At 33.7% G+C, this 15424-nt stretch overlaps 1 protein-coding gene across 1 annotated transcript in view; it reads right to left on the bottom strand.

The window, feature by feature from the left end:
• The window catches only part of AAGAB (alpha and gamma adaptin binding protein), a 62926-nt gene that overhangs the window by 18045 nt on the left and 29457 nt on the right, over positions 1-15424 (bottom strand). The window contains exon 6 of the mRNA XM_074294738.1: positions 33-115. Within this exon, the coding sequence (XP_074150839.1) occupies positions 33-115 (83 nt within the window). The remainder of the gene's footprint in view (positions 1-32; positions 116-15424) is intronic.

Raw genomic sequence — 15424 nt, 5'->3', positions numbered from 1 at the left:
AGATGATAAGAGAAATAAAAATTACTCTTTACTTCAGTGTGATGGTTCTCAGCTGACCCAATGTTACAGTTTGCACCAGCCAATGAACTGAGAAGGCCAAAGCTTTGGTTTCTTTCTGAAAGGGGAAAAATATTACTGAAAATTAAAGTATAATTCCAATTATTAAAGGCAATAAGCAACTAAAGTAGCTGTTTCATTATTTGAAAAGCTGCAAATTAGAGAATACTACAATCATTACCAATCATAGAAATCATTAAATCACACAATTCTACAAACTGAAACGTAATATACAGTAGATGATTTGATCTATGTAGATCCTGAAAAACAGCTCTTGGAATTTAGAAAGGTCCTTTATTTTAAAGAAAGTTTCATTTCATGAAATCAAATGTTTTCTGTCAATGAAGGCTTAACTTAAAGCTATCAAAACGCTAGAGAAAAAGAACACATGTGGTCCATCCCATTATATTGAAGCAATTTGAATCCAGGCAGAAAATAGACTATGCTAGAGAGAGAGAAAAAAAAGTTATCTGCTTTTACAACCATTCCATCTCTTCTTATTCCTACTTCTTTAGGTTTGCTATTCATTCTCTCTCTCTCCCTCTCATTTAGTGTCCTCTGATCATCCACAAGAGAGGTCGGTTCAATGACCTAATTGCTGATCCCTTCGATCACATTCTACCTCTTCTCCTCTTTTCTACTACTGAACAAAGGATGCATCTTTCCTGTCTCCACTTTGTAGAAGTCTTGGCTTCTTTTCAAGCCTCTGCTCAAGTGCCACACCGTATATAAGATCTACCCCCACTGTTCTTCACCCACCAAAAAATTTTATTTTGCATATACTTCATATTTTTGTTTCATAGATTACAAAGAAAGTAAACAGAAAGCATACACAGAGATTTGGAAATGGATGATGAATGTAAACAAGCTAAATAATATAGCCATTGAGGAATCTTAAAGAACAAGGGGGAAAGATGTCATAAGGGAAATACATGATAAGAAGTGAAGATGGATTGGATGTGAAATGAGATGTAATAGATGAACAACTTTATGATGTCAGGAAAAATCTAGTTAGGTATCCAGTATGTTGGGTTGATCTACCTGTGGCAAAATTTATGATAAGGACTATATAATAAGAGGAGGCTGAGTTGCAATCTGTAATTTTGAGGGTGAATATTATCAATTTGAATATATGAGTATATTTTGTATTAATGTAATATGAGCCACTTAAAGATAGAAATTTTTATTTTTTCCTGAACTTAATTACTATTTTTAGGGCAACGCAATCTGTAAAGGACAGTTCAGTATTTCTATCTTTTTAGATTACTTTGTAACATATTTGTATTTTACTATATGATTAATTTTGTACAAGTTCCCTGTAGTCCTGAAAAACACAATCACATTTAGAGGTCATATGTCTTTTAGCTCTAGAATCCTCCAGGAATTTGTTCAATTCTGTATTTTCTCTCTTACTTAACTTTGTGTTAGGCTTATCTGAAACTAAGAGAAGGATACTAAAATCTCCTGTCACTCCTGTATTACTGCCTTCTCTTTGTTAATTTTTCTTTAATTTAGATAAGTCACATGGAATGTGTAAGATTAATATGAAAACTGGTTTATTATCTATGATTTCTTCTCACATATTTTACTTATTTATCTCTATTTTGTAAAAGTCTGTTTTTGCTTTCTGATAGCATGATCACAACTTATTTTTTTTGCATTCACCAAATAGTAAATTTTTCCAGCCTCTTAATTTTATTGTATATCTTTGTTTTTGTAAACAACAGATTGTCAGATTGTGTTTTCTCATTCAATCTACCATTCCTTTTTACTTTATTAGACTGTCCAATCAACTTCATCTAAAGTTATGAATTGGGCTTATATCTGATTCCATTTGTCTCTTAATACCTTTCCTCTTACACTAGGAATTTGTTCTCTTCCTTTGTAAATACAGTATTACCTCTTCAGTTATTTTAGTTTAATATGTTTTAAGGCAATTCCATTTCCATGGCTTACTTCCCCTTTCCCTTTGCTACCCCTTTGCCTACTTTTGAAATTTTGCTTATTCTTATTTCTTTTATTTCTTCCCTCAGTTAAATGATCAAGTAAAATCATTTTTGCTGTCTTCTCCTTCAATTTCTTTTGTTGTTTTTAGAACTGCATTTTCTGTAACTTTTTCTAAAAATAAAGTTCTTTCCCTCATTCACTTCATTATTTATATTCCCTTTTGGTCTATTCTAGACTTTTATTCTTTGATTCATGGGTTTTGTACTTACTTAGTCCTTCTATAATCTTTGTATTCCTGACAGAATTAAAGTTTCTAGTTTACTTACTTTTGTCTTCTCTTTCCTAAACAATTTCTGTTACTGCCTTGTAGATCTTGCCCCAGGGTCCCCCTCCTTTTGTACTTTGTCCTTAGAAATACTAATATCTGCCATAGTGGAAATTTCCCTATGTCCCTAAGTGTAAAATTTCTTATTAACCATTGTCCTCCATATGGTCATGCTCTCCCATTTGCCTTGAAATCTTCTCGAGTCCAATTCTCTCATACTTGTCTGGGTGTCAGCTGAACCCAGGATCTCTGATTACCCTTCTGATTCTTCTGAAGTAAAATGAGTGGTTTCTCAAAGCACTAAATTTCTTTTTTTTTTTTTTTTAATTTTTTATTATATATATATTTTTTATATTATCCCTTATATTCATTTTTCCAAATTATCCCCCCCTCCCTCTCAAAGCACTAAATTTCTTAAGATTACATCCATATAAGGTTCCCATATACCTTTACAGAATCTTTTCCTTTTCCCATGGAAATATTCCTCAGTGGTAACCTCTCCCACCACTGAAACAAGATGTTTTATTTCTTCATTTCAAACCCTCCTTTTGCTTCTTTACCCTGTGTCTTCTAGGCTCTCTTCTTCTGAACAGATGACAAAAGTTATTTTCTTTTTATTGTTGGCCTTTTCAATCACAAGTGAATTCTACCAATTGATTATGATGGACTATACATTCCCATCTTCCTACCACATCCTTTCCCCTTTTAATGTATCCTCCCATTCTGTAATCTGATTCACCTATAAGTGGAATGCTTTGTAGTTTAGTATACTTATTTACCAATTTTATCTGACTTCTGCTTTCAGCCTTGTCTCCTTATGTGCTTTTAGAAAGAAAGCTGCTATTATTTAACAATAACAATATTACAAATTGTTTGTCATATATGTTTGTCTTTCTTGCATATCTGTTATCTGGGGTATTTAAAAAGCAAATAATTTATTCAAGTCTGATTCTCTTTCTTGAAATATTCTAAACATCTTTTTTTTTTTTTTTTAATTGAACCTGTTTTTTCCCCACTAATGGTTAATCTCAGGTTTGCAAGTTATGTTACCTTGGGGTGCACCTCAAGCTCCTTTAGTTTTCTGAACCAGAATAGTCTATCATTATTCAAATTTTCTTTCCTGATATATGATGTTTTTCTAATAATACACAGAATTTGTTATTTGTCAATGGAATTGCTTAAACTGTATTTGTCTTTGAGTTTGAAGTCTCAAGATTTTGTTTTTGTTTTTGTTTTTGTGGAGACAGTCTGTATGTGGAAACTTTCGATTAGTACTTAGTTTTCTGTGTCCAGAAGTCCTGAATAGTTTTCTTTTCTTTATTAAAGCTTTTTATTTTTCAAAACATATGTATAGATAATTCTGCAAGATTAGCCCTTGCAAAACCTTGTGTTCCAGTTACCCCCACCTTTTTCCCACCTCTTCCCCTAGATGGCAAGTAATCCAATATATGTTAAACATGGTAGAAATATATGTTAACTCCAAAATATGTATACATATTTATACAACTATCTTGCTATACAAGAAAAATCAAATTAAACTATAAAAGAAAATGCAGAAAATAACATACAAGCAAACAACAACAGAAAGTGAAAATGCTATATTGTGAACCATACTCTGTTTCCACCTGTAATTTTCTTATATTATTTCTTGCATTATGGTGTTCAAATTTTTTATGATCTGTCATATTTTCTGAGAGAACTATACTGATTAAGCTGTCTTTCTACATAACCTGTCTTTAAAATCAACTATTTGCATTAAAGGATAAGGTTTTCTTTGAACACTATTGCTTTTTTTTTTTCTGTTCTTCCAAATTGTTCTTTGCTTTAGCATTCCCAATCGCTTATTTTCTCTCTTTTTTTTTTTTTTTTAATTTTTGGCAAGATTTTCAATTATGGATTCAAGTTTTTCTAGGCCACAAATTCTGCATTCATAAAATTCTTATTTCTTTTTTAAATTACTCAGGAACATCCTGTTGTGATTCCATGTTTTCTTGGAAATCCAGACTTCCCTGCCTCATTAGGCATTGAGACATTTTCTTTTGTCTTACAATATTTTGTCATAGATGTCTGGACTTTTTTAGTTGATTTGGAAGCCATATACCTTTCTGTTATTAATATCTTCCCTATTGATTTATCTGTTTATGTTCAAGATTTTTTTTTTTCCCTGAGAGCTTTGGTGATTTGGTCTCTCCCTTCTCTCCCCCTTTACAACCTTATTCTCTCATATTCTGATTCTTTCCCCTTTGATGGAGGCTTATTTGGGATGTAGATCTCAAAGCCATCTCAGCCTCCTTCTGTGCTGGGCAATTCATATTTCACAGTCCTCAGTTTGCCCCAACTAACATTTGGGAGTACAAAACTAACCCTAGATGAATGCTGGGCTCTTTTCACTTAGGCTTACTGGGATGCCACACACAAATCCTTGCCCTAGTTATCTTTGTCTTTCAGTTTTCTGGCTGACCTCCAGTACAGTACAAAGAGCTCATGTGCTGGTATCTCAGAAGGAAGAAAAGAAATAAGCTCTTATTAAGTGCTGAGTATCAAGCATCTATGCTAAATGCTTTATAAATATGATCTCATTATTCTTATAACAACCTGAAAATGGGGGAAAGCACTCCCATTACACAGCACAAGAAACTGAGGTAGACACAGATTAAATCACTTGTCCAAGGTCACACAATTGATCCACACTTGAATTCTGGACTTTCTGCCTCTGGGCACAACACTTTTATAACTTTATCGCCTAGCTGCCCCTAACTAAGCAAGTTTCTGCCTTTTGGATTCCTTAGCACTGGGAGAGGTTTCAAAGGTTGTGAGAATTGTAGTAGTTATCCAGTCCTCCGACTGGTGGTCATGTGACCTACAAACAGCCCCATTTCCTTTTTGCCTCTGTCCCAATGCCTAACAGGGCCCTTAATAGATACTTGTTATTAAATAAATAACTGAAAACCTAAAGCACATTCTCCACTCCGAAATAAATTTCCACTTGACAAAGAACTCTAAAGTAATAAGAATGAGTTTCTAATAAGTTTTCCTAGTATTCCTTAATCGTACTATTTAGTCAATGTCAAGTCTTTGCTTTCAAGTGATATAAAAGAGAAAAGTAAGGCTGCAGGGAAGTCTGCAGTTATTCCTTCCAGTCTCTACCCAGAATTGTCTATATGGAGGCAGTATTCCCTCTCTGGATGTCCCTTTTACTCCCTGTTTCAAAAAGTAGCAGTCCTCATTCCCTTTGTTAAAGATTCTTAGATTTCCTTTTTTAAGAACTGCCTATTCTATTCATGTTCTCAGATAATAAACAATTTTGAAGACCTTATAAAAGGATGAAGAATGAAATGACCAGAACTAGGGTTTATATAATAAAAACAATACTCTAAAAACAACTTTGAAAGCTGTAAGAACTAAAATCAATACAATGACCAATTAGGATTCCAGAGGACTGATAATGAAATATGTTCTTCATTACAGAGGTATTATTACATTTATTTACAGAGGTATTATTACATTATTACATTACAGAGGTACAGAATTAGAAGGTAACATTTAGGAAATGTGTTTTAACAACTATGCATATTTATTAGAAGAAGTTTGTTTTTCTTTTTTTTCTACAAAAATGGTGAGGGGTGGGAAGGAGATAAAGTAAATTTCCCTCATTTTTTTTTTTTTAAATAGAGAAGTGAAGAATGCTTCAGATGTGAAATGTTACATGCACCCTCAGATGAGAGCACTGTATAACAAGTTTTACTTAACTTTTATTTTGTTACAAGAGACTTCTCTTTTTTTTTCTTTCCCTCAATTTTTTAAAAATTAATTTTATAATTATAACATTTTTTTGACAGTACATATGCATGGGTAATTTTTTACAACATTATCCCTTGCAGTCCCTTCTGTTCCGAATTTTCCCCTCCTTCCCTCCATGCCCTCCCCTAGATGGCAGGCATTCCCCTACATATAAAATATGTTATAGTATATCCTAGATACATACAAGAGACTTCTCATAGAAAGGAGTAATCTCTAAATGTTTGTATTATGAAGCAAAACACATCAATAATTTCTTTTTTAAATTCACCACCTATTTCCTTGATAGCCAAGGAACCCATTTAAAAATTTCATCACAAAAGAATATAACCAGAAAAATAAGTTAATGGATTAAGTTTACCCAGGATCAATATTTTTCATAATCAGATTCATGGAAGGCACTTAATATTTGTAGATTTAAACCCCAAAGTTATTTTATTCAAGTTACAACACATTTTGAATAATCTGTTTTTAAAAGAAATTACATATATAATTATGTAATATACATATTATAGAAACATATAACTTATATATACATATATGTATAGAAATGCATATATGTAAAATCCTTAGGAATTTTTAAAAGGGCACATTTGGATAAGAGACTTCATGTAAGATCCTATATGCTCTTCATATTAAAAAGTATTATCTGAATAAAAAAGCATCATACAAATGTAATTTGAAAGACTTTGTGTCTGTTGTTGAAACTAACTTTATTTCTGAGTAACTTTGAAAACTAACATGAAATTTCTTCCCTATTTGCAGCTTAAATTTTCTCCCTTTGCTGTTTTCCAATTCATCATTTATATATGACAGAATAAAATACAATTCATGCTGTCTGATATGAAAAACCAGATATAATCTATGACTATTCTCTAACTACAGATAGTCTAAGGAAACAGGAAGATGACCCAGAAGACAATAAACTGAATTGGCGTCAGGAGTCCAGAGTTAGTGCTGCTAGGCCACTAACCAGATGAGTGCCTTTGGGCAAGTTAGTTTCCCTATTTGGATTTCTTTTTCTCCTCTAATAAAATGAGAGGGATTGACTAGGGGATTTTATAAGGTCCCTCATAGCTCTAACAATCTATGATTCTGTAGATAAATTAAATAGCTGCCCTTGGCTATGGTTTTAAGAATTTAAAAATTACCAAATAGTGGCAGAAAAAAAGAACACTAAATGTCAGAACCCATTACAGATTCACACTGACAGCTAAGTGTTTACAGTCCTCACGACAATTACAATAGGCCGAAAGGACTTTTCTCAGCATTTTCTTATAAATAATGGAGAATTTAGTCAACTGAAAAGACACAGTCCATTATGTTCCACTGCTTATATTTTAAAATAGCAAGGAAAATTGCAAATTATCAAGATTAGAGAATTAGTTTTTGTTTAACACAAAAGCAGGTTGACTACACATTAATGTTATGCCATCCATGGAGCTCCAGGCTCAGAAAACTGTAGAGGCTGACAAAATTTTATACACTTGCAATTTATGCAGGACTTCAGTTTCCTTGGCTCAATGTTTAACCAAAAGTGCTACCCATGAGAACACACTGTAAAACAATTCTCCTATTCAAAGAGAATTACACAAACCCCTTTTCCTGTTTGTGGGCATTCTCCCATGTGCTCTGGTTTAGGGCATGGAAATCTCATCCTTACTAAAAGGATTTTATTTCTGTAGCAGGTACTTGTTGAAATTGGCTCCACTATCTTTGGTTTTATTGATGTCACAGGTTACTAGCTTGGGAAGAAATGAATCAGTCTTCTCAACTGATTCTTCTGAAATTTCTGGGCTGCAGGAAAGGGAAGCCAATAAGCCATGCCAAACAAATTATTATGGGAAGAAGTGATAGTAGTATATTAACCCTGGTCCTATAAACACATCTGATTCAGTTCTGGTAGTCTAATAAGCTAACAGCACTGGAACTTCAGGGAAAAATATAATATTATAATACAGAAATAAAAATGATGCTAACTACTGAATACATTTCTCCTAGAAAATATAAGATTTTGTGATGTGCGGACTAAAAGTGGGTAAAAAAGCATGATTTTTTAAAGGTAAGTTTTTAGAAAAATTGAAAACCCAAATTTTGTAACTAGAAAGATCCTCTAGAATAATTTGCTACAACTCTCATTTCAGAGTGATCTAAAAAGCAGGTCTTTTTGAGGCCTAGTCCAATGTTTAGGGAAATAAAGAACCAGTGCATGAGATTTGTTTTTCTTATAAAATTACTATTTGGGAAATTTCTCCTAAACTGAGATTCCCCCCCCCCAAAAAAAAAAGTTCCCAGAAACTAAAAACATCAACACAAAATACCAACCCAACAAAACCAAAAACACTAACTTTCCCAAATATTTTTGGGTTTCTACGTCTTCATACATCCAGTGTAGAAAGGACAGTTTCTATATCTGTTGAAAATTACTGTTTAAGAGAGCTCATTTAAAAAACTACCTGCTTCTTTGTTGTTCTGAAGGAAAAAAACGATTTGTAAACTTGATCTACCTAATGATGAGATAAGGCAGGGTACAATGGCACCTTCTCCATTTTCCCTAGGAAATATCACCATAATTTTATGTCATCAACAATAGGCCAAAAGATCGACTTCCTTATTTTACAACCAGGTAGGAATAGCGTGGATCAGAGACAAGTGAAACCTGGGGATAGCAGAGGGAGATCGAGAGAAAAAAGAAAAGACATAAAGTTTCCAAACTTAAGACAGTAAGCTACATTCCTTGCCCTCAGGATGCTTATATTCTAGTATAGTTAAAACACTATGCAAATAGTTATCATGCAAAATAATGCATGATAAATATATGTGAGAAGTACAGAGTATTTTTTGGTTTTATGAAACTTACATAAATAAAGACAATATTTATTTATATAAATGTTTTACTCTATAGGTCTAATCCAACAAGCATTTTATTAAATGCTTACTACAATGTATTTAAGTTTAAATTATAGGCAGAGGTTCTAAACATGCCAGCTATGCCATGCTTGGGATGCCAAGGGCCTCTGTCCATTGGAATATTTTTTTCCAGTGCCACCCTCTCTTTACCCTTACCTATTTCCCTAACCAGACTTTATGCCTCTGTCAGGATTTCTAACCTTACTTCCAATCCCTATAATAAACCTCTTTTATCAATCTAAAAAGAAAAGTTTAAATTATAAATACAATTTAAATTTAATATATTTAAAAATGGCTTTTTTCTTATCTTTTCCAAATTAATCTTCAAAATTCAATTTTATTTTCAACTCCAAATTCTCTCCCTCCTGCCTGCCTTCCTCCTACTAGGAAAGCAAGAAAAGCAATACCTGTTAAAAATATGTATTATTAAGAAAAAAAAAATAACTCTAGGATTAGTCATGTTTCCCCACCATCTCCTGACACCATCCCTGTATCTTCTCCACCCCAATCTGGACTCTGAGTCCATCATCTCTCTATTAAGATGTGGAAAGCATTTTTTAACATGAGCCATCTGGAACTGTGATTGGTCATTGTATTTATGAGAGTTCATAAGTTGCTCTTTACAAAATTATTATCATATAAATTTTTCTCTTAATTTCTGGAACTGTGATTGGTCACTGTATTTATGAGAGTTCATAAGTTGGTTGCTCTTTACAAAATTGTTATCATATAAATTGTTCTCTTAATTCTGTTCTCTCCACTTTCCATCAACACACACAATCTTTTTTTCTGAAGTAATTCCTTTCATCATAGAGCACAACAGTATTCCATTATATTTACATATCATATCTGGTTCAGCTGGACTCCAATTGATGGGAATCTCCATTTCCAATTCTTTGCCACCACAAAAAGAACTGATATAAATATTTTTGTAATATGGGTCCCTTTCCTCTTTTAAAAAAAATCTTATTGGGGGTTACAGACCTAGTTATGGTATTGCTGAGTCAAAGGGGATGCAGTCTAATAGTTTTGAGTACATTATTCCAAATTACTCGATCCTTCCTCTACTTTTCCCTTAGATATGTACATTTTGAAATTGCTAATTTTCAAATTCTAGCCCCAGCCTTATACCTCCCTGGACAGAGTCTCCTCTGGATACTCCAGCTGTTAGTGATTACAAGCCTCCTCTGGAAGCCCTCAGCCCTCACTAAGCAGGGCTCTTTTGGGAGTCATGCCTTCTCTAAATCCATTTCCTTCTTTGAAAAGGGGAGGGCTGGGCTAGATATTGGAGCATCCCTAGCAGCTATATAGTGCTGTTATCTAAGAGCTCTTCCATTCTAGATTTTACAAAGGTATTTTCCATTCTAGACTTAAAAAAGGTATTTTCCATTATTGTTGGAGTTTTTTGGTCCCATCTCTAAAATTAGATTCTAAGTTCTTTGAGGGCACAAAGAAGTCTGTGACCTTTTCGTAGAGTACCTAGGACCTTAAACATAATGGGTGATAAATAAGTATCTTTGGATTGTATAATGACAGGAAATTACAGCTTTATTCTCTCCTCTACTAGTTCAATGTTTTTTTATGACCCAGACATTTTGTGAAAGCTATTCAGTGAAAACAATTCTCATCATCATAATTACAAAAGACAGGGAACCAAATGTCTGGCTTTCATGTACAGCCTCTGACCACAAATCATCCCACAGACTCAAATAGTGGTTGTGGGTCACTCAACTTAGCAGCTTAGATTTTATCTACATTCTTCCCTTTGAGCAGTAGCCAGAAGACTTTTGGGTGGAGGAAGCTTAATGTAGGAAATCTGAAGGGAAGGTCATACTGCGGGTAAACTGATGTAGAGTGTCTCTTCAAAAGCACAATCAAATTGTAAAGGGATTTCTAACTTGGATTCATTTCCTGGACCATTTGTAATAATTTGTTTATTGCACAGTGGAAACTCAAGAAGAATTCTCAAGAAGTCTGAACTTTATAATGTACGTAATGATATCTACAGAATTCTTCCTGTAACAAATGGGGCATGTGACTGGGTACTTTGGGTTATGAAATTTTACAAACTGGGAGAACCACAGGACATAAGAAACAAGACTTTACAAGGGGCCATTAAAATGACATCTCTACCAGAAAGGACATCTATACTAGAGAAATAACCATTTACCTACAAATGCTAAGGAAATAGCAGAGCCTGTCTTGCTCTTATAGTGTGAAAGTAGCAATCCTTATTTAAATAAGAAAATAATTACTTGTGGCTCCAAATAAAATAATAATGTAAAACTTATATCATAAGGCATATCACTGCTCATTAGTAATGTACAGGTATTTTTTATGTTAACTATTCAACTGGTTTATCTGTACTTTGGATTAAGTTCAACGAAAAAGGGATGAAGTTAATCTGGCTTTATCAACACAATTCTAGGCAAGCTTTTTTAAAGGAATAGTATATTTAAAGGAAATAAGCAAATCAACTCAAAGTCTCTCTGATTTTATAATCACCCCAATCAGCGTCTTTAAACAGCAAGTCTGAGGGATTTCAAAGTCTATGAAATCATTAGGTCTTGATGGGCATTCCCAGGCACATCATTTAGCCTCACTGTGTTAATTTCTCCATCCACAGAATTACAGATCTATAATACAACTAGAAGGAACATAAAGTTTCTAATCCCAAATCCTCGCTATAGAGATGAAAAGTGAAGCTAGAGTTTAAAGTACTTGCCCATATGGCTAATAAGTATGAAAGGTGGGATTTGAACCCAGGTCCTTGGATGCCAAAGCCAGAATTTTTCCATTGTCTGTCTCAGTATCTGTCTCTGTTTTTCTATGTCCTTTTTTTTTAATTTTCAAAAAATTTCTCTCTCTCTCTCTCTCTCTCTCTCTCTCTCTCTCTCTTCTCTCTCTCTTCTCTCTCCTTCCCTCCCTCTCGCTCTCACACACACGCACACATACACACAAACACGTGCGTGCATGTGCACACACACACACTTCTGCCATTTCCTTTCTCTGGGCCTTGCCTTCTCCATCTACTACATGAAGGATTTAGACTAGACATTTTCCACTAAAAATCCCTTTAAATCTCTTATTGGTAATGGTGAGTTTCCTAGATCATTTTAGTCATAACATCAGAGAATTTAGAGCTAGAAGCTAGATCCCTGGAGAAGATAGCCCATGGAAGGGAGGATATTTCACAGGGATAGATTTCTTAGGCATATAAACAAAAGTAGCAATACAAAGAGAAAAGCAAAATAAGTTGGGTCTTATTGTGAGGATCAAAATATTCTCAAAGATTTTCTGGGAGAAGGATATTAACCTATCAACAAGAATAAGCATAAGAATAGCTCTAACAGTTAAGAAACCCAGAAGAACATTGGTTAATTGAACTGGTGGGCAATTTCTTTGGTTTGCTTGGAAAGGATTTTTAGATTTTTACTCCTTAAAGATACAATTTCATCATGGAGTTCATTCCTAAATTCTCTGCGGTTAAAGACATTTCAAGACAACAGAGAAGCCTCCGTGGAAACAGAACTGAGTTTTGTATATAATCTTTTTAACTAAATCTTTTTATTTTAATTACATGACTGAGTTCCTTGATTTTCTGGGACTAAGGAGAAGAGAAAAAAGGAAATGAATGAATTCTGATTCAATATTGGAGAGAAAGCCTCCAATCTTGCTGGATAGATTCTTTGGTATGATCTAGTGGCCTTATCTCCTAAGTTTCCCAAGTTTCAGTCAGCTCAAATAACCACTGAGCCCCTCCTCTCACTCTTCTCTATATGAGGTAACAAATGGCTCAGTAAAAAAACCGTAGACTTCACATTCACATGTGGATCTGAAATCAGAACCAGGAGGCAGAAATAAAAGAGGGGACAGAGAAGAGGAGGAATAAAGTTGAACCTTAAGATTTGACCAAAGACACAATGCCACTCAGTGGCAGAACCAGGCCTAGAATTTGGGCTGTCAGAGATTCTTCTAAAGATGAAGAAAGGAGAATACTGCTTTAAGAATAAAATAATGCCTTAAGCTTCTGGGAATATGTTAAAGTTAACAAATAGGATATACTATAACCTGAATTGGTTCTCTAGGCCTGCATTTTACATATATGTTATATATAAAGAAAGAGGAGAAGGAAAAAAATCTAAGGGAAAAAACTAACCAATAGACCTAGCCTCTTATGAATCAAGCTGGCCTCTCCCTTAAACCACAAATCCTCATTCAGGGAACATGTAATTGGTCTTTGGGTCTTACTAAACATATATTTTACTTGGTGGCAAAGCAAAGAAGAAGAGTGGGCAGTAAGCCACTCTGTCTTCAAGTTTTGAATTAACTCCAAATATTCTGATGTAGGACTATTTTCCCTTTCAATAGCAATTAAAATCTCAATAAACTTGCAAAGATAAAAAATTCAATCAAATTCTTATATTTTCAGTACTACCTGGCATGGCAATTAAGGTTTTTAAGCATGTAATGCAACTGGAATGTTGCATGGCTGTATATCAGCCTGGTCCTTACCTAACTTGGTTTTTACAAAGCTCTAGAACTTTTATATTTTCTCAGGCTGTGTAAAGCTAAAGATTTCCAGGAAATTACTTAAGTACTATATGTTCTTTGACTATTCATATAAATCTTCATTTTTGTAATCCAAAAAGAATAGTCATAGTAATTAAGGGAGCATGTTAAGGAGAAAAAAATACAATTATAACCTTAAAATTATATGCTTTTTTTTTTGAGGGGGAGGGAAGTGTTATTTTTAATGATAGCAATGGTGATTGAAATAAAAAAGAAAATTATTATTATTTTCTAAAAAGCATCTACCTTAAAGATTCCTAATAACTACAGAACAAAAAGGCAACTAAAAACTGGAAAAGATTATCAGGAAATCTATTTTTTTATTTCATCATTTTTTCATTATTAAATCAAATACACTTAAATTGTACCAGACAGAACTTTAACAAATTCAGGAAACAGAAGAGATGTCAGGCACATTTTGAACCCATGTAAAAGTTCAGTTTTCATTTTGTCCTGAAGTAACTGAAGAACAAGGTGAAATGTTCATTTCTACAACTAGTCCTTGGAATATGGGGAAAACGTTTTATCAGAACTAAAGAGATTATTCCCTTTAAGTAATCAAATTTTTACAAAAGGTTTCCAGTACACAAAAAGTTGGTTTTTCCCTTCTGTTGCTTATTGGTAGTACAGAGTATGTTTAAAGGCCACTCAATACTAGACGTAAAAAGATTATTAGAGTATGATGGGAAAAGATCACAAGAAGACTAAAAGAGGAGGCCAGGATGTCCTAGAAAAGTCAGAAATTTCATAATTTAAAAATTTTCTCTCTAATCATCCCTCTCTCCATCTCCACTGACACTGCCTTAGGCAGGGCTTCTTCAACTCATGTTCAGACTCCTGTCCCAGGCTTGGGATCATGCTTCAAGACCCCCTTTCCTCTGTTCCATCTCACAGAGTGCTGCCAGAGTCAGCTTCCTAAAACAGCTATTTCATGTCAAATCAGCTCCAAAACCTTTACAATACTTTGCTCCTCCCCTTTAGGCTAAGGTCCAAAATTCTTATTCTGTCCTTCAATGTTTTCTGTCTTCTCATCTTCACCCTGCCACATCCCATATCTCTATCGTTTTCCAACATGAACCTGCAGCTCCACAAAGACTGTCTATTCTGTTTCCCAAACAGATTAATTTCTTCACCCTTTTAACCTATCAAAACTACCAATACCATGGAAAGAAACAATAAACATAAAGATTTGGAAGAAATAAGGTTAGGCTCTCTAAACAGAAAGAAAACAAAGCAGAATCAAAAGAAAGGTGAAATAACTGCAATAAAATATAAATTAAAAACACTGAAATGCAATTCAATTTAGATTAAATATAATGAACAATCTTGCTCACAGCAAATAGACAATGCAATACTACCCTCTTCTCAATAAAGAGGAAATAGACTAAGGGTACTGAACACAGCATATACTGTCAGATTCAGTTATTTTATATTTTGGTTTTGTTTGACTTTTTCTGTTACAAGAGAAGATTCATTATAGAAGTGAAAAGGATATTGGCAAAAGGGTGTGATGGGGAAAAAAAAGGCAAAAAAACCCAATCAAACCTTTTACTTATTCTCCAAATTCCAGTTCAAGATTTCTGGGAAGCATTCCCTGATTATTTCAGCTCATGCTGTTTTTCTGTTTTTTGTTTTTTTTTTTTTTTCTTCTCTCAAGTACCACACTTATTATCAATAATGATTCCGGTTTTGCATTTAGTTGATGCCATACTATTTTGTTATTTGATTATTTATATTAATGCTTTGTCCCCTCAGATTATACGCTTTAGGAGTACTAAGACATGTTTTGTAGTTTTCTGGTTATCTCTGGGTCTG

The sequence above is a fragment of the Sminthopsis crassicaudata genome, chromosome 2 (genome assembly GCF_048593235.1).
Source record: "Sminthopsis crassicaudata isolate SCR6 chromosome 2, ASM4859323v1, whole genome shotgun sequence".
Lineage (NCBI taxonomy): Eukaryota > Metazoa > Chordata > Mammalia > Dasyuromorphia > Dasyuridae > Sminthopsis > Sminthopsis crassicaudata.
The sequence above is the reverse complement of the archived record's forward strand: the minus strand, read 5'-3'. Positions and strand labels throughout refer to the sequence as shown.